This window comes from Enhydra lutris, unplaced genomic scaffold (assembly GCF_002288905.1).
Source record: "Enhydra lutris kenyoni isolate GAN:26980312 unplaced genomic scaffold, ASM228890v2 scaffoldscaffold12, whole genome shotgun sequence".
Taxonomy (NCBI): Eukaryota; Metazoa; Chordata; class Mammalia; order Carnivora; family Mustelidae; genus Enhydra; species Enhydra lutris.
Genome location: NW_019154096.1, coordinates 15194032 through 15221866, shown reverse-complemented (window position 1 = coordinate 15221866; position 27835 = coordinate 15194032). Strand labels below are relative to the sequence as shown.

Below are 27835 nucleotides of genomic sequence, written 5' to 3'. Positions count from 1 at the left end.
CCCTCTTTTCACATTCTAAAATGTATAGACATCACACCTCTGTTTTTATTTCCTTTCCTGTGTGTTTTGGGGGTGTGTGCGTACATGCCCTTGTGGAATTTATCTTTTAAATTGCTTCAGAGTTTGGGAAAGGATGGATACGTATAGGTCACATCTACCATGTTTGTTCAGAAGTAGCCTCCTGCCCTAATAAATTCCTGACCAGCGTCTGACCACCTCCCTGACTTTCCTCTTGTTCTGCTCCCTACCATCTTCCAGCCAGCTGGCCTGCTTCCACTTTCCAGAATGCACCAGGTTTACCCTCACGTCCTGTGCCTGTAGATGGAGTTCCCTCAGCTTGTCCCAAATCTCTGCGGTCTCTACCCATTTTCTAACTCAGTGTTTTGTTCTCACAAAGGCCTCCTTATTAGCTTCTCTTCCTGTGTACTTATCTCTCTCCTTGGTAAAATGGAAGCGAGGACTTTGCCTTCTTCAGTGTGGTATCCCAGGTCCCTAAATTAGTGTCTGGCACATAGTAGACCTCCCGGAAACATTTCCTGAATGAATGTTAAGTGAATGTGTTTCTGACTTTAAGGCCATCTGTCTAATTCCTCAAGGCTTTCATCTTTCTGAGCTAAAAAAAGCCGTTGTGTTGGATCTGTATGTTCAGCTTTACGAGGGGGCAGTGTGTGATAAAACCCCCTCTCCCTAGGGCAGAGGGTCTTTACTTTCTTCTCCTCCTTCTCCAATGACCTAAAACTTACCTACTCATATATTGTTATTTTGTGTATCATTAGAGAATTTTCTTCTTTTGTTGGCACTGCCTCCCATCTCTACTCTCCACGACTATCATTTGATCTCTGAGATTTTGTTTCTTTGTTTACTTCACCATTCAGAACATAAAGCAAAGGAATGTCTTGGCAGGGAGGAAAGGAGATGTACGTGTGCTCGTGGGTGGCAGGATCTCAAATGAGAAACGTCCCCGTCTTTTGTTGCATGTTAGTGTCTACTTTGATTTAGAATGTTAGAGTGAAATTTTTTAGGCAAAAATATTCTCTTTTTTAAAAGATTTTATTTATTTATTTGACACAGAGAGAGAGAGATCACAAGTAGGCAGAGAGGCAGGTGGGCAGGGGGTGGAGGAAGCATGCTCCCTGCCGAGCAGAGAGCCTGATGCAGGGCTCGATCCCAGGACCCTGAGATCATGACCTGAGCTGAAGGCCGAGGCTTTAACCTACTGAGCCACCCAGGCACCCCTAGGCAGAAATATTCTGATTGACCATGTATGAAGTCTTTAAAGTTACATGAATATTTATTTTTCTATATATGCCGCACAATGTGGGGAAATTATAATCCATGAAATTTTACTTGCAAGGAACACAACTAGTGTTGTGTTGAAATATATCACAGTGAGTGAATGGTACCGTGAGGGCGGCTAGAGGAAGGCTTGCGCTGTTTCTATCTTGATCTACTATTTTATGTCATTAATAGATAAATTACGGGAAATAACTTGGCCCAGAGGATTCAGAAATCCTGGAGTCATCAGTGCCTATTTAATACATCATTATTTTCAAAGTTCACCGATGACACGTGTTTTGGAAACTGAATTTGCACTCGCTTCCTGCCCACCCCCAGATATGTTTAACTATGTTACAGTGATGAACAGAGCCTCTCTTGACAATTGGATTCTCTAGAAATTTCCCAGGCTCCTCCACTTTGCCTCCATATTTGAAGGAAGCATGCGCGAAAGGACTGACATCTTAATGCCTTATTTTTGTCTTCGCTGGGAAATAAGTACCGGATGCTAAATATCCCTCCAACCTGCTTTTAAGTCTCTATTTACCTTTGAGCCTCTTTATTTCTTCTCACAACTCTTTAAAGAATTTTTGACTTATTCCTACCATGCATGATTAACTGTGTTGTTGATCCCAGTTGATTTAAACGGAGGCAGGCGTTAGTTGATGAGTTGATCATTGCCTTGCCTTTTCTCATCACAGACACAGGGGGGCACCAGACTGATGGAAGAGGAAAAATTTCCTTTCTACATTGATAGGAAATGAAATGTGTTGTTTTAGTCAGATCTTTTTTTATTAATCAAATCAATATATAAATATCAAGTGTTAGTAACTTGTAAGGAAAAAAAAAAAAGCCAGTGTAATGAATTCCAATCTACTTTTGCTTTTTAAAAAAATGTTTTTAAATCCTTCTCACTCTTAAGTATTAAGAATTCCAGGGATGCCTGGCTGGCTTAGTCCATGGAGCATACAGCTTTTGATCTCAAGATTGTGGCTTCAAGGCCTATTTGGGAATGGAGATTACTTAAAATCTTAAAAAAAAAAAAAAAAAAGAAAAGAAAAGGAAAAGAAAAAAGAAAGAATTTTAGTTCACTGGGAATAAGATAAGTAATGGACATTAGTGCAATTCACATGTTTTTAAAAATTAGGCTCCATGTCCAGTGTGGAGCCCACCATGGGCCTTGAACTCACAGCCCCAAGATCAAGACCTGAGCTGAGATCAAGAGTTGAATGTTTAACTGACTGAGCCACCCAGGCACACCAATTCACGCCATTTTTAAGACCAGAAAATAAATGATCTTGAAAAATTTGTTTTCAGCTGATAAAAGAAGTGAGAGGACTAGGTTTAAAAGTAGCTATAGTTCAAAACAATCATCAAAACCTTTTAAAAAGAGGGTGCCTGGCTGGCTCAGTTGGTAGAACATGTGACTTTGATCTTTGATCTCGTGTGTCGTATAGAGTTTACTTAAAATTAAAAGTAATATGACATGTTAACTACTTGGAATTTAGATAATAAATCTTTTTAAAAAAGGCTTTTAAAAAAGAAAAGGTATTTCTGTGTGAAAAACTAGGTTTTCATCTTCTCATATTTGTGCTGTATTTTATGTTCGGGACATTTGTATTTAAAAGGTAAAACAATAAACTCTGATTTTCTTACGTGTTCCAGAATGGATTGTCTCCATTGCACATGGCCACACAAGGGGATCACTTGAACTGCGTCCAGCTTCTCCTCCAGCATAACGTGCCCGTGGACGACGTCACCAATGACTACCTGACTGCCCTCCACGTGGCTGCCCACTGCGGGCATTACAAAGTCGCGAAGGTCCTCCTGGACAAGAAAGCAAACCCCAATGCCAAAGCCCTGGTGAGTGGCTAAGCCAACAGCTCCAGTCTGTGTTGTCTTGCTGACAACGTGCGACCTCTGCATGAGAAGAGATTACTTTGAGGAGGTAAAAATAGAAGGTCTAGTTAAGTAAAATGTACTTCCCCTTAACTTTTTCCAAATATCCTTTAAAGAAACAGCCTATTTCTGATGTGAACAAGGCTGATGGGGCTAAATCATTAACCTCTTTATGGTCGCACAGGTGAATCTCTTACATAAGTAAGACCCAAAGACTGTAGGTGTAAAAAAGACTGAGGTGATCACACTTATCTCACTGAGGGTATAGTTATAATTATATGAATTAAAAATTTTTTTCCAAGATCTAAAAACATGAGGAAAAGTGGTCAAAAAACTTTCTCTTACACATCAGTGGTCTAGGAATTTGTGAGCTAAAATTTTGTGTTATGTTTACCATGTAAGCTAACATATGGCCAGTCATCTCCTTTTCCTATTGATAAAAATGAAAATTTGGTCTCATTTGTAGTCTTAACTCCTAAAATGATCTAATATTTTAACCCCTAGTTGTATTATAATTTGATTTTCTTGATGAGATAGGGTTTTTGTTTTTGGAAAAATAAATAATCCCAATTTGGTAAGCTGTTTAAATTTAGTTCAGAATAAGCACCCATGTTTAGGAAAAAATCAGTCACCAAATGCTAGGGAAGACATGTAAATTGACTAGCAATTTTTTTTTTACAGATTTTATTTATTTATTTGACAGAGAGAGAGAGAGAGAGCTCACAAGCAGGCAGAGAGGCAGGCAGAGAGAGAGAGAGGAGGAAGCAGGCTCCCCGCCGAGCAGAGAGCCCGATGCGGGGCTTGATCCCAGGACCCCGAGATCATGACCTGAGCTGAAGGCAGAGGCTTTAACCCACTGAGCCACCCAGGCGCCCCTTGACTAGCAATTTTAAGGTAAAGGCTGTCATCTGATCAACCGATTTAGAAAGGGTCGCTGTTCCTTTCCAACTGGTATTGTCTCCCTGTCCCGACGGACCCCCAGTGCCTCTGCTGCTCTGGGGGCAGGAAACATGAGGACTGAGGAGCACTCTGACCCCGGCCTATCAGTGTCACTGAAAGCTTTTACTGAAACAGAATTTCAAAAGCTGTTGACTTGCCCAGTATATCAAGCATATCTTTGAATTCTGAGAAGGGAGGAAAAGAAATTAGCAGTCATGACTCATTTTTCCATACAAGAGGAAAAAAAAAAAAAGCCTTAAAACAGGGTGTGGCCATTCACTCTCATTTTCCACTGACTTGGAAGATTTCACAATATGTGGAGGTTAGAGCCAGTCATCCTGGGATGGACTATGGCCAGGTAAATGGTCTCAGAAGGAAAACGGTCTCATAGGAAACACCTGTGGTGACTTGGACGTAAGCTTTTAGAGTGGACCCTGATACTTTATAGTTCTCTATGGCGACTGAAAAATGCTCTGTGGTCCCAATGATCAAGCGGTATGGTTTGGAGCTAATTTGTGAAAAAGCAGACTCCTTTATTAGATTAAATGTGAAACCAAGTGATCCAAATAATGTTGGGTTGTTTCCTGCTTCCTTGGAGTAAACACACATTTGAACCTTAAAACTGGAAGGGACGAAAACATTCTAGAACCAGCCTTGTAGTTGTCCTAAAATTCAACAGAGAATGCTGAATGGCATTGGCAGAGTTTGGGCTGTGAGGACAAATGTTTGGGCCCAGCTGTTTTTAGTCTGTATTTGAAATGAGATGGAGGAGGGAGGGACATATTATTTGGAAGAGTGAATTCCAAAATAAAATAATCTAAAAAAACGCATGGCCATTTTGCCTCAGCCACCAAGAGGCTGTGACAAAAATTCACTTCCTGTTCGTGATCAGCAGAGCACTGTGGATTTCTAGGAGCAGCTAGATTGCCTACGCTTCCAGAGAAGAATCCGCGTTCTGTTTAACCCCTCATCACGTCATTTACTTCCAAATCCTTACAGAACATCATTTCGCAAACATTTTACCATACTCGGAGGAATTGTATCTCCACGGAATGTGGTCATGTACTTCTGTGTCTTTGTCCCTTTCAGAACGGCTTCACTCCTCTTCATATTGCCTGCAAGAAGAATCGAATTAAAGTCATGGAACTCCTTCTGAAACACGGTGCATCCATCCAAGCCGTAACCGAGGTGAGGCGAGTAGGATGTCTAGCCTTCGCCGGGTCACCAGAGTATACCTTCACAGCTGGAGTCCTAGAGCCATCCTCAGTGAACACCTAGTTGTGCTGTGTGTGTGATTGCCACCGATGACTGTGTAGACCCTTCACCCAAGGGGCTGCCAGTCCGGAGGAGAACAGACAGGAGTCTGGGGGGGGGTGCAAACACATTATCCAAAACATATGCTTCATGCTCAGGGGTGAGTGGTACCATCAACGAAAGTGTAATTTTCATGAAATCCTGTCATGCAGCGCTTCTCAGTGGGGGCGATTTTGCCCCCCAGGGGGCAGCTGACAACGTCTATAGGTATTTTCAATGGTGACAGTCACATGGTGCTACTAGAAGCCAGATGCCAATGAATAGTTGACAGTGTATACAGGCCAGCCTTCTACAACAAAGAATTATCTGGTGCGTAATGTCAACTTTGCCAAGGTGGAGAAACTCTGTATACTCGAACCTCTGGGTGTTTGTAAACTGAACACTTCTCTCTCTCAAAATTCAGAATGAACGACACACAGAGTTGCTGAAGTTAATAAAGGACTAGCTCTAGGTTTCTTTTGTACAAACTGACATGGAACTCAGAGGATTGTTCCACCAGGACCAGTGCTGAGCCTGCAAGACGGCAAACCAGGCTCGTCCTCCCCTAGCCCCTCTGGATTCTCCTTCCCTACTCCACCCCCAGCACTCTGGTCTCCCTAGATGCCAGCCATGATACTTTCCTAGACTGGACACCCTTTCATTCACCTCCCTATCTCTGCACCCTGCATGTGTCACGCCCGCTTTGCTCGGCTAATCCTACACACCCGCCAGGACGGGATTGGGGGCCACCTTCCCTAGGAAATCCCTCACCCCTGGCCTAGTGTAGGAGCTCCCCTGCAGACTGCCTCTTCCCATCAAGGCATGTATGACCTAGCTGTTCTCCCGCCCCAGAGAGTCCAGGCTCCATGGGCACAGGCTGAGCCCCACTGGTCTGTAGATGCCGGCCACACAGTGTAGGCCATTCAGTAAAGGTTTGTTGAATGCATCAGTAAAGACTGTAGCATTGGAAGCAAATAGGAAGTTTGAGATCTAGCTTAGTGACTGTTACTTTGCCTGAGTTTCTTATCTGCAAATGAAATATTTGCCTTGATTTGTGACACAATTTTAAAATGATTAAATGGTTGAAAATATTACTACTGCTTTATTCTTTCTTCACTCTTACGGCTTTATTATGGCACTTGTGATTTTAAAAGCTTATTCTCAGTGCGCAGCAACCATTTTTAAAGTCAGAGTGGGCTCTGCGATCAAATTTTTTTGACTGATGTTTGAATAAATATCCAGAGATGTCAGCCCCTGAGAAGGGGCTGTTGCCAGTCCTGTACTCCCTCAGAGCTCCCAAAGGCAGGGCAGACGGAGATGAGGGCTTGGCCCTGCACGTGTTCTAAGGACTCCCCCTGCTGATGGAGAAAAGTGCCAAATTACAACACAGAGCTTTTCCCTGGTTCCCTCTGTTGCCACTCTCTGAAGGTGAGGCAACCAGAATTCTTTCTCTTCTACCTTTTACCTCACTATTATTAGGCAGAGTTCCTTTCACATATTTTTTTGACATTTCTCAAATTTCTCTTGAGATTGGTATCTCCTTCTCACTCTCTTTAAAAAAAAAAAAAGAAAAAGCTTTTTCTAGGCATGTTAACTATTTTTACCAAATGATGATGTTCATGTTGCAAGTGGAATGAAATTCTAAAAAATTATAAGTGGCATCATTTCACATACAAAGCACAAGTGTTACGGCTGTGTGTTTGTGTGTGTAGGATTAGAGACAAACAACATTTAAAGTCTAGTCTAGTGACCTTTGTATTATTTGCCTTAATTATGTCACCTTAATTTATAATATTCATAAAATTAAACAATTGATTAAAGATTTAATGCTGATTTGCTCATTTATTAGAAGGTTGGCATTAAGTACCCCCCTTAGACACACACACACACACACACACACACACACACACACACAGTTATATGGATAAAGAAGGTTTGGTAGCAAAGGGGAAAAAAACTTTAAGTCATTTTTCTCTAATTTTTTCTCATTGATCTTTATAAAATATATGAATTTTTTCTTCTTTAGTGGATATGACATAGGTCTTTCATAATCACCGAACCTGCTTTAAGGAAATGATGATCATGTCCTGATGCATTTATCTTATTGAATCTGAATCTATGCCAATAATAGGCAGGGCCCTGGTGTCTTTGATCTGATCACTCAAGTGGTTATATTAAGGTGGGTGGGTGGAGGGCAGGCAGGGAGGCAGGCAGACAAAACCTTTTTTATGATAAGATCACAAACCAGCATTTCCCTCTTTTCTTCCTAGTCGGGCCTTACCCCAATCCATGTTGCTGCCTTCATGGGGCATGTAAATATCGTATCACAACTAATGCATCATGGAGCCTCTCCAAACACCACCAATGTGGTAAGTATCCTTCTAAGAAAGAAGGTCCAATTATGAGTATTTCAGAAACTGGTGAAGGTTGTTCTTATTTACTTATTTTTTATTATAATAGGTTAATTACTAATTTAATTACTATTTACTAATTACTATTTACTACTTAAAAGACAAAATTTAAGAATACCTGTGCTTTCCTTTACTTCGAAGGCAAGATCTGTTCAATCGCTAGCTGATCGTAAAACATTAGGACTTACGGTTGTGTGTATTGACCTTACAAATATGTTACTTTTGGATATTATACTCTAAAAAATAGCTTTGGTAGAGGGGAAGATTTTTTTGTTTGTTTGTTTTTTAACAATAGAAGCATTTAGTAAGTGTTTCATGTTGAGGAAAAACCTCAAATCACCATTATCGTAATTGCAAGTAAATTCAAATTCAAAATGATTTTGTGCTTGACCATGTTATAGCAAAGCCATGGTTACAGCAAATCCATGTTCATAGATCATTGGATGGTATTGCTTTTCCACACTAATCATTGCTCTGCAGAACCACAAGACTCATTTCAGAGTATCGGAGAGGTGATTTCTCAGCCTAGGTCTGCCTGTGGCATTTAACATTATCTTACAGGACTTTAAGTTAGACACCATAGTATTATTAGCATAACAGACCACAAGCCTAAGAACCTGCTTGGACTCATGAGCACCACAGCATTAACAATCAAATAAACCACACGCTGGCACAGAAAGGGCCAGCCAAAAGGTCCACACACTCCCCCTGACGGTGGGCTTCCAGTAAGGCTCTGTCTTCCGGAGCCCAAATCAGCACATGCACAAGATACAGACCAGCTTCTCAGCTGACAGGTAATCTTTTCTGTAACTAATGCCAGAGAGAGAAGATTTCCCTTCATTAAGAAGACCCTGGATAATACAGTAAACTCTATCCCGGATGCTTTTCCAGTAAACACAGTAACAAGTTACACGTGAATGTGTCTTTGTATATCTAGGGAGGTGGCTATCCTGTAACGCAAGGCTTGATTTAGAAAAGGAATTTGTGGGTGGGTGCCCATGGTGTGAGAGAATCCTTTGATTTCTGTGACTATTTGTTTCTGTCTACCCATTTTTTAAAAATATTTTCATTGTTTGGGGCACCTGGGTGGCTCAGTGGGTTAAAGCCTCTGCCTTCAGCTCAGGACATGATCCCAGGGTCCTGGGATGGAGCCCCGCATCGGGCTCTCTGCTCGGCGGGGAGCCTGCTTCCCTTCCTCTCTCTGCCTGCCTCTCTGCCTACTTGTGATCTCTGTCTGTCAAATAAATAAATGAAAAAATCTTAAAAAAAATTAATAAATGAACAGATGATCTGGATTCAGTTCTTTTGGTGAAAATGGGGGAATTGTTGGGTTGGAGGAGTCCAGTGACAAGGAAAAGGGCCCCGTGGGATAATGTGCAAACTAGGATATTGGTGTGGTGAGGTAAAGCAGAGAACGCAGGCCAACTGCCTGCAGCCGAGTCGGACCCTCAGGTGTGTCTATGTTGCCCTTGCAGATTCGGGTTTTTGTTTTGTTCTGGGTGCAATTCTGATTTGGGGGACCAGGCTTAAGAAGTATATGCAAATATCCAAACTGCCACTGCTTTTGAAAAAGAGGAAGGTGTGCCCTGCCAGGGCTGGCATCCTACTCGGCTACCGGCTACCAAAGCCTTCTGCGTGTCAGGCAGCAGTGCCACCCCCCACACACACACACCCACCGTGGGTGGGGGGGTGGGGCGCTCTGTCGTGGAGCAGTCCCGGCTGCTGCCTTCGCTCATTTCCTCTCCTGCTTGGCTCTGGTGAGCATTCACCTGTCAAGCCCTCCGGGGTCCACACGGAGCAACACTTCTGATACTGCCAGAGACTGGGCTCCCCAGTGTTACACCAGCCCTTCCATCATGAATCAGGTGGATGTGAACTTCTTGAGTATTCAAATTTCCTGTCCTTCCTCATTTTCAGTAAGGAAGTGCTTGGGACTATTTTTTACCAAAAAAAAAAAAAAAAGAAGAAGAAAAGAAAAAACCCTCCATCGTAAGCTTTATGCAAATAAAATATGCCACCCTCCTCCAGAGCTGTAGTTAATTACCTTTGGCTCCTGTTCCCCAGAGAGGAGAAACAGCGTTGCACATGGCAGCTCGATCTGGTCAAGCCGAAGTCGTGAGGTATCTGGTGCAAGACGGAGCTCAGGTAGAAGCTAAAGCCAAGGTACGTGCAACCCATGAAAGCATGTGCTATTGAAGGAAAAAAAACCCTGATTTTATTACAACCTTTAAACACATGCATGCTCTCTTCCAGGAATACTTTCATAAAGTAATGACGAAAGTTCTATCCATGTGATATTGTAAAAAAAAAAAAAAAAAAAAAAAAAAAAAATCCCAACACATTTGTCCATTCAATTATTTGACAAAATTAAATGGAAGAAGAACTTTGTGCCGGAAAGAACTCTATGTCCTTGGCATATTGTTAGCCCTTAGCAGATTTGGAACCAAACCGAGACTTGGTCCAGAGTTTTTCACACTCCATAGAGAAGGACTTAGGCTCAAAACTTCTAGAACAAGCACAGTTAGGAAGCATGACTGAACTCTTTTGGTTAACTTCTATGTCACTGGTCACAGCCATAAAAGGAAAAAGGAAGTTTTTACTTTTTCTTCACAATTTGTGAAGCCATGAAGAGACTTGAGACTTGAATTGGAATGGTTTCAGTTTGAGTTTGAGTACTTCATTCTCTGCCTGGTGTTTAATTTCCAAAAGAAACCCATTGACCTGTCACCCACTACCTGTCAGTTGGTCTGGTTATCAAGATGGCAATTCAGGTCAGGAATTGTAAATAAAGACATAAGATTCTTTAACTGCTTAATTTAACCTTCATATATAAATGTACATTTATTTGCCATTTATTTGCACTGTCTACAGTTTCTAGTTTCAGGTTAGGTAGAGAGAGGACCAAGACATGTATGAAGCAGTTTGTATGCAGAATATTTCTAGACTTTTATAATATTCTCCCAATGTATTTAGCTATCTCACCTGCATCTAATTTGACCACAGTTGTTTTTTCTCAACTTCTTTCAACACTCTCCAAGCTTTCAACTTAGTATTCTTAGGGAAAAATTGAGTCTTCTCTTTCATACTCATATTTTACCTGCTAACATATTGTGTGATTGTGTAATTAAAGTAATTAGTGCAAATATAGCACAAAGTAGTAAAGTGACTAGTACAAACAAACATACTAGTGTGCGAACAAACACAACTAGATCATCATAAGCATGAAATCTGCAGATGAGCACAAAGGTTGTAACGTTCTGAGCAGCAGACACACATTCTGAGTGTCCAATAGACTGTGGTGCCACTTGGTGCATTTTACAGAGGATCTGGAGACCTTTTCTGTTAAAGGGACGAGAGTAAATATTTTAGGCTTTTCCAGATGCACCATCTCAGCCACAGCTGCTCAGCTTTGGCATTCTAGAGCAAAAAGTAGCCATAGGCAATACTACCTAAGTAGATGGGCATGTCTGTTTCCAATAAAACTTTATTTACAAACACAGGCAGCAACTGGATCTGGCCCCTGGGTTGTAGTTTCTCAGCCCTGATCTAAAGAGATAGGTTAAATCTGCTTCATCAATAAAGAGCCATGGATAGGAAAGGCTGTACTCTATCACGGATTACAAGAAACCTCACATTTTCTGAGTGTTGTTGGCTCCATACTAAGCATTGTACCCAGGGAATGGGTACAAGCTGAAACAGAGGACAGAATTCATAGTGATGATGATTTCATTAAGGAGGCAGTATGTATCATGATTAAGAACCTGACTTCCTCAGCCAGACTGCCTGGGTTTGAATCTTGATCCACCACTTCCCAGCTCTGTAATGTTGGGCAATGAATTAACATCTCCATGGCACATTTCTTTTCCTAGTTTCTTCATATAGAAACTGAGAATCCTGATAGTTGCTGGTGATAAGATTGGTGTGATGACGAATGAATGAATGTAGGTGGAGTACTTAGCACAGAGCCTGTGACATGTAGATGCTCAGCAAATGTGCAGTGGTGGTGGTGGCCAAAGGAGAATTATGGGAGATCTTTCTGCAGCAATTATCTTGTTCTGGTTTCAGTACTCTTCTTCCTGTGGTGCCCCAGTTCCTCTTACACTTCTTACATAGACTCTCTTGCTTTGGCCTTGACTCTCATCCTACTTTTCTCTTCAAAGACATCTCCTGTGCTCCAACCTCTTCTGTACACCTTCCCTACAGGAAGCACTTACCTGAACTTTTTTCCCATTCACGTGTGGGATTTCCTTTTGGAAATGAGATGGCCATTGGGATGGCCAGTGGAAAAACGATGGCCCCCACAGGGCATCGTTGGGCAAACTAAAAAAAGACGCCTCTCCCCCTTGGGGATAAGACCCTAAGGGTACAAGATTTGGTGCCTCATGCCTCGGGGTGAATTGTAATAAGGGGCCCTTCTACTGGAGGCGGATCCTGCCCATGCCCTGAATGTACCACTTGACAAGCAGAGGGTGGGCTGGCTTTCAGCCCCCTTGGCTGGGAGCCTTTGTGCAGATCTACCTGCACAACCCTGTGCTCCCCACCCCACCCCCTCTGCTTTTGACTATGACAAATACAAGTCAATACAAGAATTTACTCCATTTGAGGACCTAACAGCTGACGGAGGCAAAATACCTTCTCAGTTATTTGAGTTTTACTAGGATTCATTCCCTTTTCTCCCAAAAAAGGAACCATTGGAGGTTAAAATTTTGATAAAGTGTGGCAGGTGGTAGTGGGTTAATTTACAGACAGAACTGCTTCTCACACTTTTCAGACTAATAGGTTACTTGAAAGGCATTGAAAGTAGCCTCTGATACCAAGCAAAGTTTTCTGAATGATCCACAATGTCACCATTGTTTTCTCAACTAATCAGTCTTGTTTTTTCTGCCTTGCACTTAAGGATGACCAAACCCCACTGCACATTTCTGCCCGACTGGGGAAGGCAGATATTGTACAACAGCTGTTACAGCAAGGAGCATCTCCAAATGCAGCCACGACTTCTGGGTACACCCCACTCCACCTCTCGGCCCGGGAGGGACACGAGGATGTAGCTGCATTCCTTCTGGATCATGGCGCATCTCTCTCTATAACAACAAAGGTAGGAAAGTGAGTCTTGGAATCCTGCTGTGTCTCCCAAAAACCATCCTCCTTACAACTGAGGCCACGTGTCCAAACCACTTTCAGATCAGGAGGTGGATTTCTCTTTCTTTCATTTTTGTTTGTTGTTACTCTTTTGTTGTTTTTGTCTTGTTTTGGTCTGATGTTTAAAATCTCCACTCTGATGCCTTCAAGCAATAACCTATCAGTCGCTCTGCGGGTGCAGGTTGCAAAATTTAGAGCTCACGTTTTGGTAGTGCTATGTAAACCTAGTGAGTCTGATAGATGAATTGGCCTGTGGCATGTCTGAGAAAGCTAGAAATGGGTGTTTCACTCTCCTGTTTGGATGCAGAGAAGTGTGATCCATACACAAGCCGATTAGTAATCGGCAGCCCTTGGAAAACTATCTGAATAAACGATGACTGCCTCCAACTATACCCCCTGTAATTCTTTAGGCTTCTCAGTAGAGCTGAGATGCACAGTTTCTGGATCTCATTTAATATGTGAAACAGAGTGAGTGGGGATTAGGTTTTGAGTGCCCCAGCCCTTCCACTGTGCCAGCTGCCTGTTGGCTCTAGTTGGCTTTAGTCTCATGAGGTCAGATGTGCTGATGACCTTCTAGTCTCTGACTCATGCTTGGGACCCTCCATAGCAGCGCATGCTGATGGACTGGTGGATCTCCAGATCCTGTGCGAGCAGGTAGCAAGCAAGAGCAGCTACTCAACTCTCAGTACCCAACTCTGGCAGATTTCCTGGGCTGGAACCATGTGTTGTTACTCAGTCCACCTGTGGTAGCTAAGATTCGAGAATCTCTGACTCCTGAGGACTGAGGCATAGCAAAAGACAATGTGTATACACGCAGGAATTAGAGAAGCGGACGCAAAAGGCTCCAGCCTGGTGATGTGAGGTCCAGACTTGTCCTGGATTTTCCCAAGCCCCCCAAATCCAAACTGGGCCTGGGACCCAGTAACCTATTCTTCCCAAAGTGTGAAACCCTAAAACACAGCAGGAGTACACCCCAGACCCATCTCTCCACCATCGTCCTGGTCAGATGCCTAAGAAGTCCCAGAGTTAGTGGCATGTGGTGGCTCAGTCAACAGAGTTAGGAAGATGCAAAATCCTGATCCTCCTTGTTGATAAAGGGACTCGGGCTGTCGTCGTCCTGAGTGGGTATGTCAATGCAGGCTTAACTGTGCTTCATTGTTGGAATCATTTATTGGTTCCAGGAAAGCAATGCCTTTGTGTCATTTCTGTTGTTCATTATTTTTATGGTTCTTCTTTCAGAAAGGATTTACTCCCCTTCATGTGGCAGCAAAGTATGGGAAGCTGGAAGTAGCTAATCTCCTGCTACAGAAAAGTGCCTCTCCAGACGCTGCTGGGAAGGTATGGAGCCAACTGACCTCAGGCCACTTCCAGGGTAACCAAACCAGCCTTTGCTCCTTCACCAACAGCCACCCAAATTATGACTAGTCCAGAGTTAATTAAGTCTCATAGGATGAAGAGCCCTTTGGACATAGGAAGGTGAATGCTGGGGTCCAAGCGTTGTGGAATCTGGAATGTAAATTGCACTCTGTGTTGAACCCAGACTAATCCCATCTCCCACATCTAGGCCTCTGGTGTTAAGACACTTTTGACCGTGGTTGTTGTTTCTGCACGTGTTTTCAGAGCGGGCTAACTCCACTGCATGTGGCTGCACATTACGATAATCAGAAAGTGGCCCTCCTGCTTTTGGACCAAGGAGCCTCACCTCACGCGGCCGCAAAGGTACCTGGGATTGGCCTGCCTGGACAGGCTGGCGGGTGGCGTCCGCCGGCCTCTGTCCATCCCTTTTGCTGCTCATGGGGCACCCTCCACCTTAGACATCACGGAAAAGTCACAGGCATAGAAGGGCCTCCAAAACTCTGTGCCTTCAGCTATTTGGTCAGTAATGTGGTAGATGCTCAATAAATACTCACTTGCTGGTTGATTTTCCTTAAAAATCCAGGATAATCTGGAGCCTGTGGAGGAAAAGAAGTTGAGGTACTCTTCAGTCAGATTAAAAACATCAGCACGGCCTGAGGGAATAAGAAAGTCTGAGTCGTCAAAGTTATAAAAATACGCCTTATATTTTCCTGGCCGTGAAACATTGCCTCCGAGTTGTTTATTTCTGTTTAATAAAATAGGTTGGGGTTTTATTTATCTATTTTTATTATTCCTAAGGGGAATCTTTATTCCTCTTGTTAGAGCATTTTTGACTAGTAGACAACCTACATTTCTCAGAAAAGAGCTCTGTAGGGCGTGTGGCTTTCTTATTAGCCCGACATGCTGATTTGGGAGGCAAATCGTGAATTAGAGTTTACTTAAAGATAGGTTAATCGAGGGCTGTTGGTTTAATAGGCTCTCTGTTGTCGAGCAGACGGCTGTGATCTGAGAAGACTGGAATGATGCTGCTACATAATGCTGCCCAGTGCTTTCCCTAAACGCTGCTGTTGAAGGAACTTTCAGCATTTTTAAGCTTTTTATGTTTTGGGGTTTTTTTGACTCTGCCATTTTGGGGCATCTTTAGGGCCCTCCTTTAACCTTAGTGTTTCAATCAAATGGGTTGTGATCCAATCTGAATGGGGCTGTTCCAGAATGCTTTGGAGACTTTAATAAAAGAGAAGGTTTTTAGGTACCTTCTTTTAGGGAGTAGGTTAACTTTGACAGATATTTCTCCTCAGAAACTCTTCACCGATAGGTCTTAATGATCTCCTGTCCCATCCTCTCCAGAATTGGACCCGGTAAGGTCTAGAATTCAGAATCATACCCCTAAATTTGCTTTTCATCTAAATGTGGCTTGCCCCCATGGTTTCTGATCCTGACAAAACATTTTTCCCCATCATAAAGCCATGCCTTGACTTCTGGTAAAGACTTAATCTTCAAAAAAAAGAAAGAATAGCATTATTCCCAAGAGCCAAAACGAATGGAATTATCCATTGAAGAATGAATGGGTAAATAAAATGTGGTGTATATATACAGTGGAATATTATTCAGCCTTAAGAAGGAAGGAAATTCTGGCCCAGGCTGCAGCATAAATGAGCCTCAAAGACACGATACTGAGTAAAATAAACCAGTCACGCAAAAGGACAAGTATTGTCTGATTTCAGTCATGTAGAGAGAGAAAGTAGAATGTTGGTTGCCGGGGACTGAAGGGAAGAAGAAACGGGGAGTTGGTATTTAATGGTTAGCGTTTCGGTCTGAAGACGAACGGTGGTAATGCTTGGAAAACCATGTGAAATGTACTTAATGCCATTCACTGTGCACTTAAAAATGGTGACAGTGGTAGGTTTTATGTAATGTATATTTTATCCCAATGTAAAAAATGAAAAAAATTACAGTGTAATTTTAATGATTATTCTATTTTAATATATTTTAATATGCTTCTGAACCCGGACCACTTTTATTATATTATTTTAAAAAAACAAACAAACATGTTCTTGGTGGTCAATCCATCTATAATTAATAAGCAAACAATTCAGTGCTCACATGAGAGTGATAACTTTGACACCACTTGTGCCAGGCAGTTTAGATTGACAAGATTCATAAAGTAGTTCCTGAAGCAAAATGTGTGCAGTCCACCCTTCCATCCATCCATTCTGTCTTTCAGTCCACGAATAACTCTGAAATAGGTCAGTAGTTGGTATATTTGCCATCGGGCTCTTGCTTTGTATTTGCCAAACAAGCCTCCATGTTTGCACGTCTGCAGAACATCTTTAAAAGAGAGCGGCAAAGAGCTCTAACAGCCCTTTAGCTTTAGGCGGAGCTCTGCCCTGTGTCCACCCACTTTCCTCAGCAGTGAGCCTTGTCAGGAGCTTCTTCTGGGCGTTGAGCCTGAGCGAAGCCTGTTTTATCACGTAGGGTTTGGCTTCATAGACTGGAAGATACTGGTTTAAATGGATGTGGCTCTATTTTTCTCAGCAGTCTGAAGTTGGGCAGTTGTTGACATTGGTTCTGTGTTTTCAGAGTCTTAAGGAAAGTTCCAGGTGATTTTTTTCTTTTTCTTTTTTTTTTTCGACTTTCCTTTGAGAGATTGTTGTTGCCTAGATTGCCAGGCCCTCTTTTAAACCATAAACTGGAAAGAAAGTGGGACTACAGGGCATTCTCAGAAGCTCCAGCCAGCCCTTTCTCCTTACCTCCCATTGGCCGCCTCTTCCTGCAAGGGAAGCTGGGAAATGTAGTTTTTCAGCTCAGCATGGTGCCAAGGCGCTTTTGTTAAGGAAGGAGGGAGAATGATATAGGGTCAGCAAATAGCCCCCCATACCCCAAGGAAGCTTTAGCATTTCTGAATCTGGCAGAGGTGCAGAAGGAGGAACAAAGTCTCAGTAAGGCCTGATTTGAGCCTGAGGGTCTGACAGTAATGACTGCAGTGTGAACTCTACCTCCATTCATGTGCTTGGTCCTTAGGGTATGTGACGTTTTCTTGCCTTTTCTTCTCTTTTGTAGAGTTGCCAACATATTTTCTTACACACACGAGTTTAGAAACACTGTGTGATCTTGTAATGGGAGAGGTAGAAAGGTGCTGGAAAAGGAGATCAGCTTGTGTAATCCATTTTAGCCGGATCTATTTCCTGAGGCAGGACCCTGCACTAGAAGGCGGATTGGCATGAATTCAGGCGTAACCTGGGCACCTGTGGAAGGGATAGTGAGCCATAGCTTGTTATTTGTCATATTTCTCTTCCGTAAAATGTGTGATGTATCTATTGATGTGGAACTGTAGAGATGGTGAAAATTCTTAGAAAAAATATGAAGCATCATATAAATATATTACTTTGGGTCATTTAAAATTACATTTCCTTTTGTTTTCATCTTGAAATACAAAAGCACACTTGGCAAGCATTTTATCCTCTACATCAAGAGGAAAAAATATCTATGATGATTCTGTAGTTGGATCTCTATTTTATTTATTTTCTGATAAATGTATCTGTCCCCTTTAGCATGACAGGTAAGAATCATTTGGCTTTCCAGAAATTAGAAAGCACTTAGGAAATTTAGAAAATTTCTTATAGGTCTCAAGGTGAACTATTTGTTTATTATTTGAAACACATTTTAAGTCTTTCTGAGATGAACTTCCCCTTCTAAAATCATACCACCAGTTGTTTCCCCTTTACTTTGTAGCTCAGGTATGGCGCTCAGAATAAAACCCTCAGTAGTAATGAATAGCTTGTCTGAAATCAGCATGCATTACAGAAATGCCAGAGCTTCCCTTGATTAGTGTTTTTTAGGACCTAGGATTTTGGGGTGGAATTAAAAGTAATCAAGATGATTATCACCTCTCAGAGGACACTGACCTGCCTTCAATTTTTGAAAAGTGGCTAATGTGAAGGTTATGTCTATGCAAAAGCAAATAGAAATAAGGTGCTCAGTAAGAAGCTAAACTCAGACTTCCTTGCTGTCACCACTCTGTTTAGCCAGTGTTAGACATATTGACTAATCAGATGTCCTATTTTAGCACTGTTTTGTGAATTTTGTCTTTTATGCAAGGGTGGGGATGGGAGGGAAACAGACCTCCCTCTCCTGTCACTCGCTGTAGAGTTGGGCTCAGTCCAAAGCTCTTCATTTGGCTCTGAAGGCAATTTCTTTAGGGTGTGTCTGTGCAGAGGGACAAATGCTTCCCAGGTCAGCTGGGGTTTCCAGATGGCACTAAGTAGAAACTAAAAATAGGGATATAAAATCTTCTACCCTGGCCCATCCCATTTGGCAGAGGGTGGTTTCAGAAGAGTCTGGAAGCGGCATTTCCACTCACATGGGTTGATATCCAACAGCTTAAATCCTCTACAATTGATTAGAAGAAGAGCGTCTGTCAATGTCCTCCTAGGACATGTTAGTGACTTAAAATATGAGGGTTGATTGCAGTAGGCTAGCCTGTGAGTGGTTCAGCAGCCCCCAGTGTCCTCTGTATTGATTCTGACCCATCTGTATTGCTTGGAAAGAGTATGACTGATAGTTGTCTAGATTTGGATCATTTTCCCAAGTATAAATCCACAAATTCTATCTTTTTTTCTCTAAACCTTCTTTTCTATAAAAAAGTCATTCTAACTTTTCATTGGCATATTTTATAATATTTTATATTATATATAGTCATGCCCAAGTCAAAATACAATCTTGCGTTTCTCTTAAATGACTGTAAGGCAGGACAGGGTCCCCTCCCTAGCACAGGGGACCTTTCTTTCTCAGAGCAAAGGACTCTGAAGGACACTGAAACACAGCTAATTAACAGTTTGCCAAAGAAATTTAGGTCGCCACTACCTTGAGCACCAAGGGTCAGCCAAGATGAGGATCCCAGAATGTTCTGAAAGTTCTAGTAAGTCTGACTCACATTCTAAGGATTCACCAGTCACCATGAGGCATTAATAGAGATACAAAGACAGATATGACACAATACGTGCGCTCAATAAATTTGCGTTTTAGTAAGAGGAAACAAGTGTGGAAAAGAACGAGCGCCACTAAATATCTCCAAGACTTTGATTAGAGTCAGTCAGGCTCAGTGGGTGTAGAAGGGGAAGGAGGAGGTGAAACACTTCATGAGAATATGACCCTTGAGCTGAAGCTTCGGCTGGAAAATGCTGGCCCTGAGGACCTTGTGGGGGATAAACATTCTTGATAGAGGGAGGCAAAAAACAGAAACATGAGCCGTATCTTATTTGGGAAACCAGTTCGGCTGAAGCATAACATAGAAACTAGGGTTTCGTAAAGGAGGCAATCACAGGGGCTATGAGAGGAGGGTGCCTGGGTGGTACAGTCGGTTAAGCATCCAACTCTTGATCTCAGCTCAGGTCTTGATCTCAGGGTCATGAGTTTGAGCCCTGCATTGGGAGCCTGCTCAAAAAGAAATAATAATAAAACAAAAGCGTTATGAGAGTAGATAATAGCATCTGGACTACCATGAACATTAGGTTATTAGCAACAAATAACCATTATGGATAATTTAAAGACAGAATACCAGCTCTGAACATGCCCATACTGTTTGTTGTTTCCTACTTGGGTTTCTTCTCATTATCAAATTAAATAAAGCAAGTAATTATTGAGCACCTACCAACATGGTAGGAAAGAACTCTACATTCCTTTTGTAAAACCAGTGGCACTCTGTTTCGCTTGCATTAAACTGTCCGCAGTATAATTTCCTGATTTAGGAATGTGGGTGGGGGATGAGGGCAATACTTTAATGGCACAGCTCGATTTATCAGGTTGCTTATGGGATTCCAAATTTTTAAACCATCGAAGAAAATCACTAGAAAGGGAAGCATACTATTTGAGAGTGCACTGTACACATTTTTATCTCTTTCCTGGGCATGTGACCAAGTGATTTGTGTTGACAGAATGGTTATACGCCGCTGCACATCGCTGCCAAAAAGAACCAGATGGACATAGCGACGACTCTGCTGGAATATGGTGCTGATGCAAATGCAGTTACCCGGCAAGGAATTGCTTCCGTCCATCTTGCAGCTCAGGAAGGGCACGTGGACATGGTGTCCCTGCTCCTCGGCAGAAATGCTAACGTGAACCTGAGCAATAAGGTAACCTTCCTTTTTCTCTACAAAGCCTACAGCAGAACCTTACCTGTCGGAAAGGTCACTAAGAAGCATGAAGAATGCAGGTCAAATCGATCTTTAAAGTATATTGCACAAAGATGTTTGCCAAAATATTTATTATAGCAAAAACTTTGAGAAAATATGGCTAAGCAGTAAGAGAATGGTAAATCAATAATTGGAAAGTCTTGGGATTGAATAACATAGAGCCCTAAAAGTGAAGTCCACGAAGTCTTTCTGAATTCTATGAAATTTTGTTAGAATGTTAATTCAAAGAGCAACATTGTTGCCATACCAGAACGTAGCAAATAGTAAGTCGTAAATTGCATCTGTTGATTTAGTCTGCAAACATTTTGGGGGTACCTGCTCCTTGCCTGTCCTGGTTTTAAGTCAGAGATTACAGATATTGGAAATAGTGCTTCCTTCAGAGAGTTCATTAACAGAAATTAAGACTAGCCATTTTATTCACAGATTAGAAAGGTTGTTAGTCTTTGTATGTGAATTGGCAATTTCAAGGAACACATGAAGCCTCTGTTCCCCAAATTTTTCAAACTCCCCTGCCTTCATAGTTGACATCCTGAACCTTTGTGAAGAATTTTGTGAAGCAAAACAAAAGTCCAGCCCACCATTGGCCAGAGACATGTTAATGAAGCTACAACCTCTCATTGCATATACAGAGTTTGCTGAACTGTTTATCAATACCTAAGTCTGAGATCTGCTCAAAATACAGAACAGATGTTTCTAAGTCTTCCCTTCAGATAACATGAAAGCCTGCAAGAGTGCCCCCAAATTCTCGATAATCCAAACTCCCTAGCTTCTTCTCTACCAGTGGTGATGACACAACCGTAGCTTAGATATTGGAGTAGAGTTTCAAGATAGCAAGAGTTTTATGATGACAAATAAAAAGTAACTTATTTTTTCTCCCAGTATGTGGCCTGTGTTTTGGAATCACAAAGGCTTTAAATCTCCTGGGTGTAAATCCTAAGCCTCTTACTTGATTGGACAAATTATATGACCTCGCTGAGCTCCAGTTTTGTCCTCTTGTAAATGAAGACAAAATATTTACCTCACAGAGATGTCATAAAGATTAACTGGGAAAACATTCAGCACTTTCTTCTTAAGCAGAAAAAGAATAGTTGTCTTAATTTTGGACTTCTCACAGTTTGGGGAAAAGCTTATTCTGCACGAATCTGAATTCCCAAGGTTGTAAATTAACACATCCTGTAGCTGAAAAGACATACATGAGAGAACAGGGAAACCTTTTTTTCAGTTTCAGTATCTTGAAAATCCTTTGTGATCATTGCAGAGCACACACTTTTTTTCATATTTCTCTGGTGTGACAATTTGATTTTTTCATAGCTTTCTTTTTAAACATTCCTTTTAGGAGAGCATGTCTCTGCACTAATAAGAATCACAGAACAATTTCAAATAGTCATTAGCAGGATTTTTTTTTTTTTTTTGAGCTTTTGAGTTTCAAGTGTTGGAATACTAACATAGAGACCAGGCTACAATAATCTCCTACAAAATTCAACTTGTTTTAATGAGATAGAAGACCTGGTCTTCTCCAATTGAAGTACATTCTGTCATCCACTGAGTTTATTTTAAGAGCCCAGAATACTATAGCTCACTAATTCTCTCAGAGACAATGTAGGCCTTAAGAATTGGTTCATAGGTAAATGTTTAAATTTGATACCAAAGTTCAGTGTGACTTTTTTTTTCCCCCTTAAATAAATAAATAAATAAATAAATAAATAAAATACTCCAGTCAGCTAGTTGCAGTGTATATCCAGCCTTAGAATCAGAAATTTTTAGACTGGAAATACTTCGGCATTTCTCAGCGTTTGCTTTGGGAGACTGGACATCAGCGAGGGAATTCTGAGGCCCACGTGACGTGGGTAACCAAGGCAACTTGCACCTTGTCAGCCACCTTCCTGAAAAAACTCAACATCAGCAGAAATCCTTCCAGGGAAGTTTTAAAAAGTGGATCAGGTAGCTTCCCATGAGCGCACTGTGCTCGAGGAACGTGCAAGAATGTCACAGCACCTAGAAATGATCTAATGGGAAGGCATTTGTAAATCTTTGCTTCCTTTCTCCGTTGCCATGTTCTCTAGAAAGTATTAAATAAGCCTTGAGGTGAAAACAGAACACGAGTAGAACTTCATTATGCAATAAGGAGCTCAGAGAATTCTCTGTCAATTTGTCCTGAACTGCCTGAGTTTTAAACACCTGCCCGTCCCAACTCCCACTCAATGCTAGACTCCATGTCCTTGCTAAAAAATAAATATTAAGAGAAAGATGTAGCTTTTGTGAAAATTGATGTTGAACCAAACACTTCATTGTTTTCACTTTGTTCCTTTCTTATTATTGGTCACCAGCAGTTCCTGGTCACTTTAAGGAAAAGAGGCCAATGAACCCCAATTACTGACGAAGTGTTAGCATTTGATTTGATTTGTTTTTGCTTTTGATGTTCTTACCTACCTTCCCATTTGGATTTTGCAGACCACAAGTAGCTCCATTCTTTTGTCCCACTAATGGAATATTGAACAGGCCTGTTGATATTCTGAGTTGGTGGTGGTCTCTTGTTCCAAGTAAATGCCATTTTTTAAAATGAGCAATGGTTGAAACCTTATAAAAGGTTAGCAGGTAGCTTCAAAAGTCAAATGGGGTTGTTTTAACCATCACACTATTTTTTAAAAATCTTCTCAATGGAAATCATGAAGATAAACAAAAGTTTTTATTTATCCTATTTTTCCTAAAGGTGATTGCTCTTTCTTCTGATTTAATTATTTAGTAGATCCTAGTATGGGCTGGATGCTAGACACTGGTTACATGAAGATTAAAGGTACAGCTTTGCCTCTACAAGCTCATAGTGGTGTGAGAAAGACAGACAAGAAAACAGAATTTCAATGCAGGGTTATGATGCTCTTAATAGAGGTGAGCACATAGAAGGCATGCACATAAATGGAACAATGAGCCCTTTGAGAGGCGAGGAAGGAGAGAGAAGCCCAGAGAGCTGTGAGTGCCTCTGTGCCACAGATAGAGCGGGGGGCTCATGGGGCAACGTGAACACAGACCGGGGGATGCGAGAGAGTAGGGCACGTGCCAGAAGACATCCCCAAACTTTGCTGAGAACCACTCAGTAAAGAATCTTCAGAAGTTTTGGAAAGTCTTTAACTTAGAATAGGTGACCATGACACTTTGACAAAATATTATGGCTAAAAATATTTGTTGCCTCTAAAATAGAACATGAATGGGGTGGAGGGATGGGGGGGGACTTGGGGTGGGGATTGAGGAGCGCCCTTGTCATGATGAGAACCACCTGATGTGTGGAAGTGTTGAATCAGTATCTTGTACACCTGAAACTAATAGAACACTGTGTGTTAGCTAACTGGAAGTAAAATAAAAACTTAATAAATCAATGAAGTAGAATAGGGGACATGACTTTCAGATTATGTCAGTGTTTGTGTGATACCGGTTTTGGCCCCAGCTTATTTTTCTTAGATTTCAGTCGAATGTATCAGCCCTCCTTTCCATATTTTTTTCTTTCTTTCTTTCTTTCTTTCTTTCTTTCTTTCTTTCTTTCTTTCTTTTTTTTTTCCAGTTTGAGTGGGCTTCCTCCCTAATCCTGTAAACATTATTAAAAAGTCAAGAGCAGGGGCGCCTGGGTGGCTCAGTGGGTTAAGCCGCTGCCTTCGGCTCAGGTCATGATCTCAGAGTCCTGGGATCGAGCCCCGCATCGGGCTCTCTGCTCAGCAGGGAGCCTGCTTCCTCCTCTCTCTCTGCCTGCCTCTCTGCCTGCTTGTGATCTCTCTGTCAAATAAATAAATAAATAATTAAAAAAAAAAAAAGTCAAGAGCAAGTGACTCTTCCTAAGTCCTGGAATCAGTCAGATCAGCCCCTGACTAAATAACGTTCAGCATCTCGAGGGCTCTGTGCCCTTGCTGCTGCTGCATCTGATACACTCCTGTCCTCTGACAGATAGGACCCCTGAGGCTCTCCCTGCACGGTTGCTACAGGAGGAGACAGAGGCCTCCAGGACGCAGAGATTCACTTCTGTGCTCATATTAGGGGAAAGAAAACAATCTGGAAGCACTAACACCAAGTTTCTTTCTCTTAAGTATTATTCATGAAAAGACACTTTAACAGTGACAGAGGATTTTTAGGTTTTTATTTATTTATTTGACAGAGAGAGAGATCACAAGTAGGCAGAGAGGCAGGCAGAGAGAGAGGAGGAAGCAGGCTCCCTGCCAAGCAGAGAGCCCGATGCGGGGCTCGATCCCAGGACCCTGGGATCATGACCTGAGCCGAAGGCAGAGGCTTCAACCCACCGAGCCACCCAGGCGCCCCGACAGAGGATTTTTAAAACAGAGTATAGTCTTGGTGATTATTTCCTTGGCCATTGGAACAGCTAGGTAGTCTGCTTATTCTCTGGTAGACTCGGTTTCAAATATTCAGTCTCAGTAAACACATACGCCATCTAAATGACCTGGAAATTCTCACAAGATAGCATTCATTTTTGCATTTCCTACCCAGAAGCAACATACAGAACATATTTATAAGCTTTGGGTATTAATATTTGATGGAGAAAATGCTATCATCACATATTAATTTATCATATTTAATTTAAAACTAATGTTAACATATTTTTGTCATATTTAATTTATAACTAATTTTTCTTTTAATAATTTCTGTTAATGCCAGTACCAATGATAATGTCTTGAAATTCCTGCATAATTTTGCAAAAAAAGTCTCTGGTGATGGGGTTGGTAAATACTTATTTACTTACTTATTTTTTGAGTATAGTTGACATACAGTCTTACCTTGGTTTCAGGTGTACAACTTAGTGATTTGACAACTTTATCCATTGTGCTGTGTTCACTACAAGTGTAGTGAACTTGTCCATCTCTGTCCCATCACATCACTTTGACAGTATCATCGCTCTATCCCCATGACTTACTCATTTCATAACTGGAAGCCTGTACCTCCCCCTCGCCTTCACCCATGTCGTCCATCCCTCCATCCCCCTTCCTTCTGGCAATCAGCATTTGGTTTTCTGTATTTACAGGACTGATTCTGCTTTTCATTTGTTTCTTCATTTAAATTTTATTTTCCTTTGTGGAAGTATCTTAAGGCAAATCCCAGACATTATATCATTTTATGTCATTTTTTAAAAAAAAGACTCTAGTTTTAAAAAATGAACACTGAAGTATGTCGTAGGAAAATGGTATAATGTTTGGGATTTGCCTTCAAATGCTTCCACAAAGAAAAGAATGAACAGGAAGTAGGGCTGGATGAAGCAAATGTAGGAAAACCTTGGTAATGGGTGAGTTTGTGGTGAGGACACAAGGTTCCGGCCACCCCTCCACTTCTGAGGGTGTGTGAAATTTTTCATGAAGCCTGCAGGTAACAGTGTTGCCCCGGGGCTAATATGTAAGCTTATCCTGCAGAATTTTTTAGCATGCAAATTCTAGGTATCCTCTCCTAGAACTCCTAAATTGTTGCTCGAACATGCCTGTGTGTGCCACACTCCGCTCTCTAAGGTGACTGTACTTTGACTCTTCCGCAGAGTGGCCTGACCCCGCTGCACTTGGCTGCTCAAGAAGATAGAGTGAATGTGGCCGAAGTCCTCGTAAACCAGGGGGCAAACGTGGATGCCCAGACGAAGGTATACAAAAAGAATGTGCTCCTATAAAGTGTCACTTAGTGACTCCTATATGGAAACAGAAAATTTGATAGGGGCGGGTTGGGGGGCAAGACAGATTTTCCATCCTATCTCTTATACATCGTATTTCAAACACGCGTCTGTGCAAGGGACACTGAAGTCTCTGGTGACAGTGTCCCAGATGCTTTTGTCTTTGGTGGCCTAGGCTCTTTATCCTAGCTGCCTGTAGATACCCATCCGTGTTAGTACTATTGATGTTGTTAACAACAGATCTGTCCTTTAAGGGCAGAGTGTAAAATCTTGTTCCTTTCTTGGCTTTTGTGACTGACTTAATGCATACAGAGAAATTTATCAGTGATTTGTGACCTTTGACTTTCTTCGGATATAGTCTATAAAAAAGGATAAAGTAAGTTTTATTCAGTTATTATTCACTCGCTACATTCCTTATGGCTTGTGTGGTTGTGAGTATCTCTCTCTCAGACAAATAGCTCTCTTCAAAAAGAAAAAAAAATACGGGTCAGTATCCTATAATGCCACAATTTCAAACTCAGATAAGAAAAATGGATGTTTTGTGTCTTCATCCGAGATAGACTTCATATTAATCTCTTTTCTCTGAGCATTTTCTTTTGGTACTTCATAGCAAACTTGTTTTATCTACTCTAAAACAGAACTCCCGTTTCCTTTTGTGTGTCCTATTTTTGACGCAAAAACTAATGCTTATTAAATACTGTGCATGCAACATCTTGGGTACCCTGTGGATCGATTCTGAGGTAATTGATACTGAAGATATTAACAAATATAGAAGTATCACTAGGAATTCACCAAGTAAGAAGGTATTCAGACATCAAAGTCAGACTGGACTTACCGGATAAACACAGAGGGAGCAGCCCGAGTAGACGACACCCCTAGGACATTCATTGTTCGGCTCTCTGGGGCTGTGGCTCCACCACCCATACTGTGTTCTGTTGAGAAGGAGCTGCCTGAAGGAGATCTGACCAGGCACGATCCTTTCTGTGCTTTAAACTCTGTGTTAAAATGGTAAAGCAAGTGTCATCGTCCCTGGCCAGGACAACCCTAGATAGAACGGGGAAAATGGGGTAGGTAATTCCCTTTCTGGAATTTCTGTTCCCTTGCAGTCTCCATGGCCTCACTCTGTAGCCAGAATGCTCAGCAGTACCTTCACTCTATTTCCTCCCCATTAAAAAAAAAAAATCTCATTGTCCTTAGCCTTGACTGCTTCCCTAGGTAGCTGAGTATTTAGCGGTAAAGGCCCTGGTAACAGCTGAATAGTTTCTTGTTACTTTCCATTTTGAAAATAAAAGCATTTTTAATTCTGAAAAAAGAATCAGACTACTGGCCCCTGGGAGGCTCAGTTGGTTGAGCGTCTGACTCTTGATTTTGGCTCAGAGCATGGTGTCAGGGTTGTGGGATTGAGCCCTGCGTCAGGCTTTGTGCTAGAGCCTCCTTAAGATTCTCTCTCTGTCTCTTGCTCATGCGCTCTCTCTCCAAAAAAAAAAAAAAAAAAAAAAAAAGAATCAGACTGAATTTAGATTTATCTTCTTATTCCTTATTTTATTAAAGGTAAATATATTCACCTTGTATTGCTTCATTTACACACATAAACACAGACTTAAACACTTTTTTTTTTTTGGTTGTCTTTCCCTTTATAGATTAAAAATTCTAGGAGTCCTAAACAGGGTTAAATTTCTTGGTATGCC

At 41.6% G+C, this 27835-nt stretch overlaps 1 protein-coding gene across 1 annotated transcript in view; it reads left to right on the top strand.

The window, feature by feature from the left end:
• The window catches only part of LOC111144687 (ankyrin 3), a 334097-nt gene that overhangs the window by 171625 nt on the left and 134637 nt on the right, over positions 1-27835 (top strand). Inside the window, exons 10-18 of the mRNA XM_022499108.1 lie at positions 2941-3138; positions 5203-5301; positions 7677-7775; positions 9882-9980; positions 12715-12912; positions 14196-14294; positions 14577-14675; positions 20246-20443; positions 26022-26120. Coding sequence (XP_022354816.1) covers positions 2941-3138; positions 5203-5301; positions 7677-7775; positions 9882-9980; positions 12715-12912; positions 14196-14294; positions 14577-14675; positions 20246-20443; positions 26022-26120 — 1188 coding nt within the window. The remainder of the gene's footprint in view (positions 1-2940; positions 3139-5202; positions 5302-7676; positions 7776-9881; positions 9981-12714; positions 12913-14195; positions 14295-14576; positions 14676-20245; positions 20444-26021; positions 26121-27835) is intronic.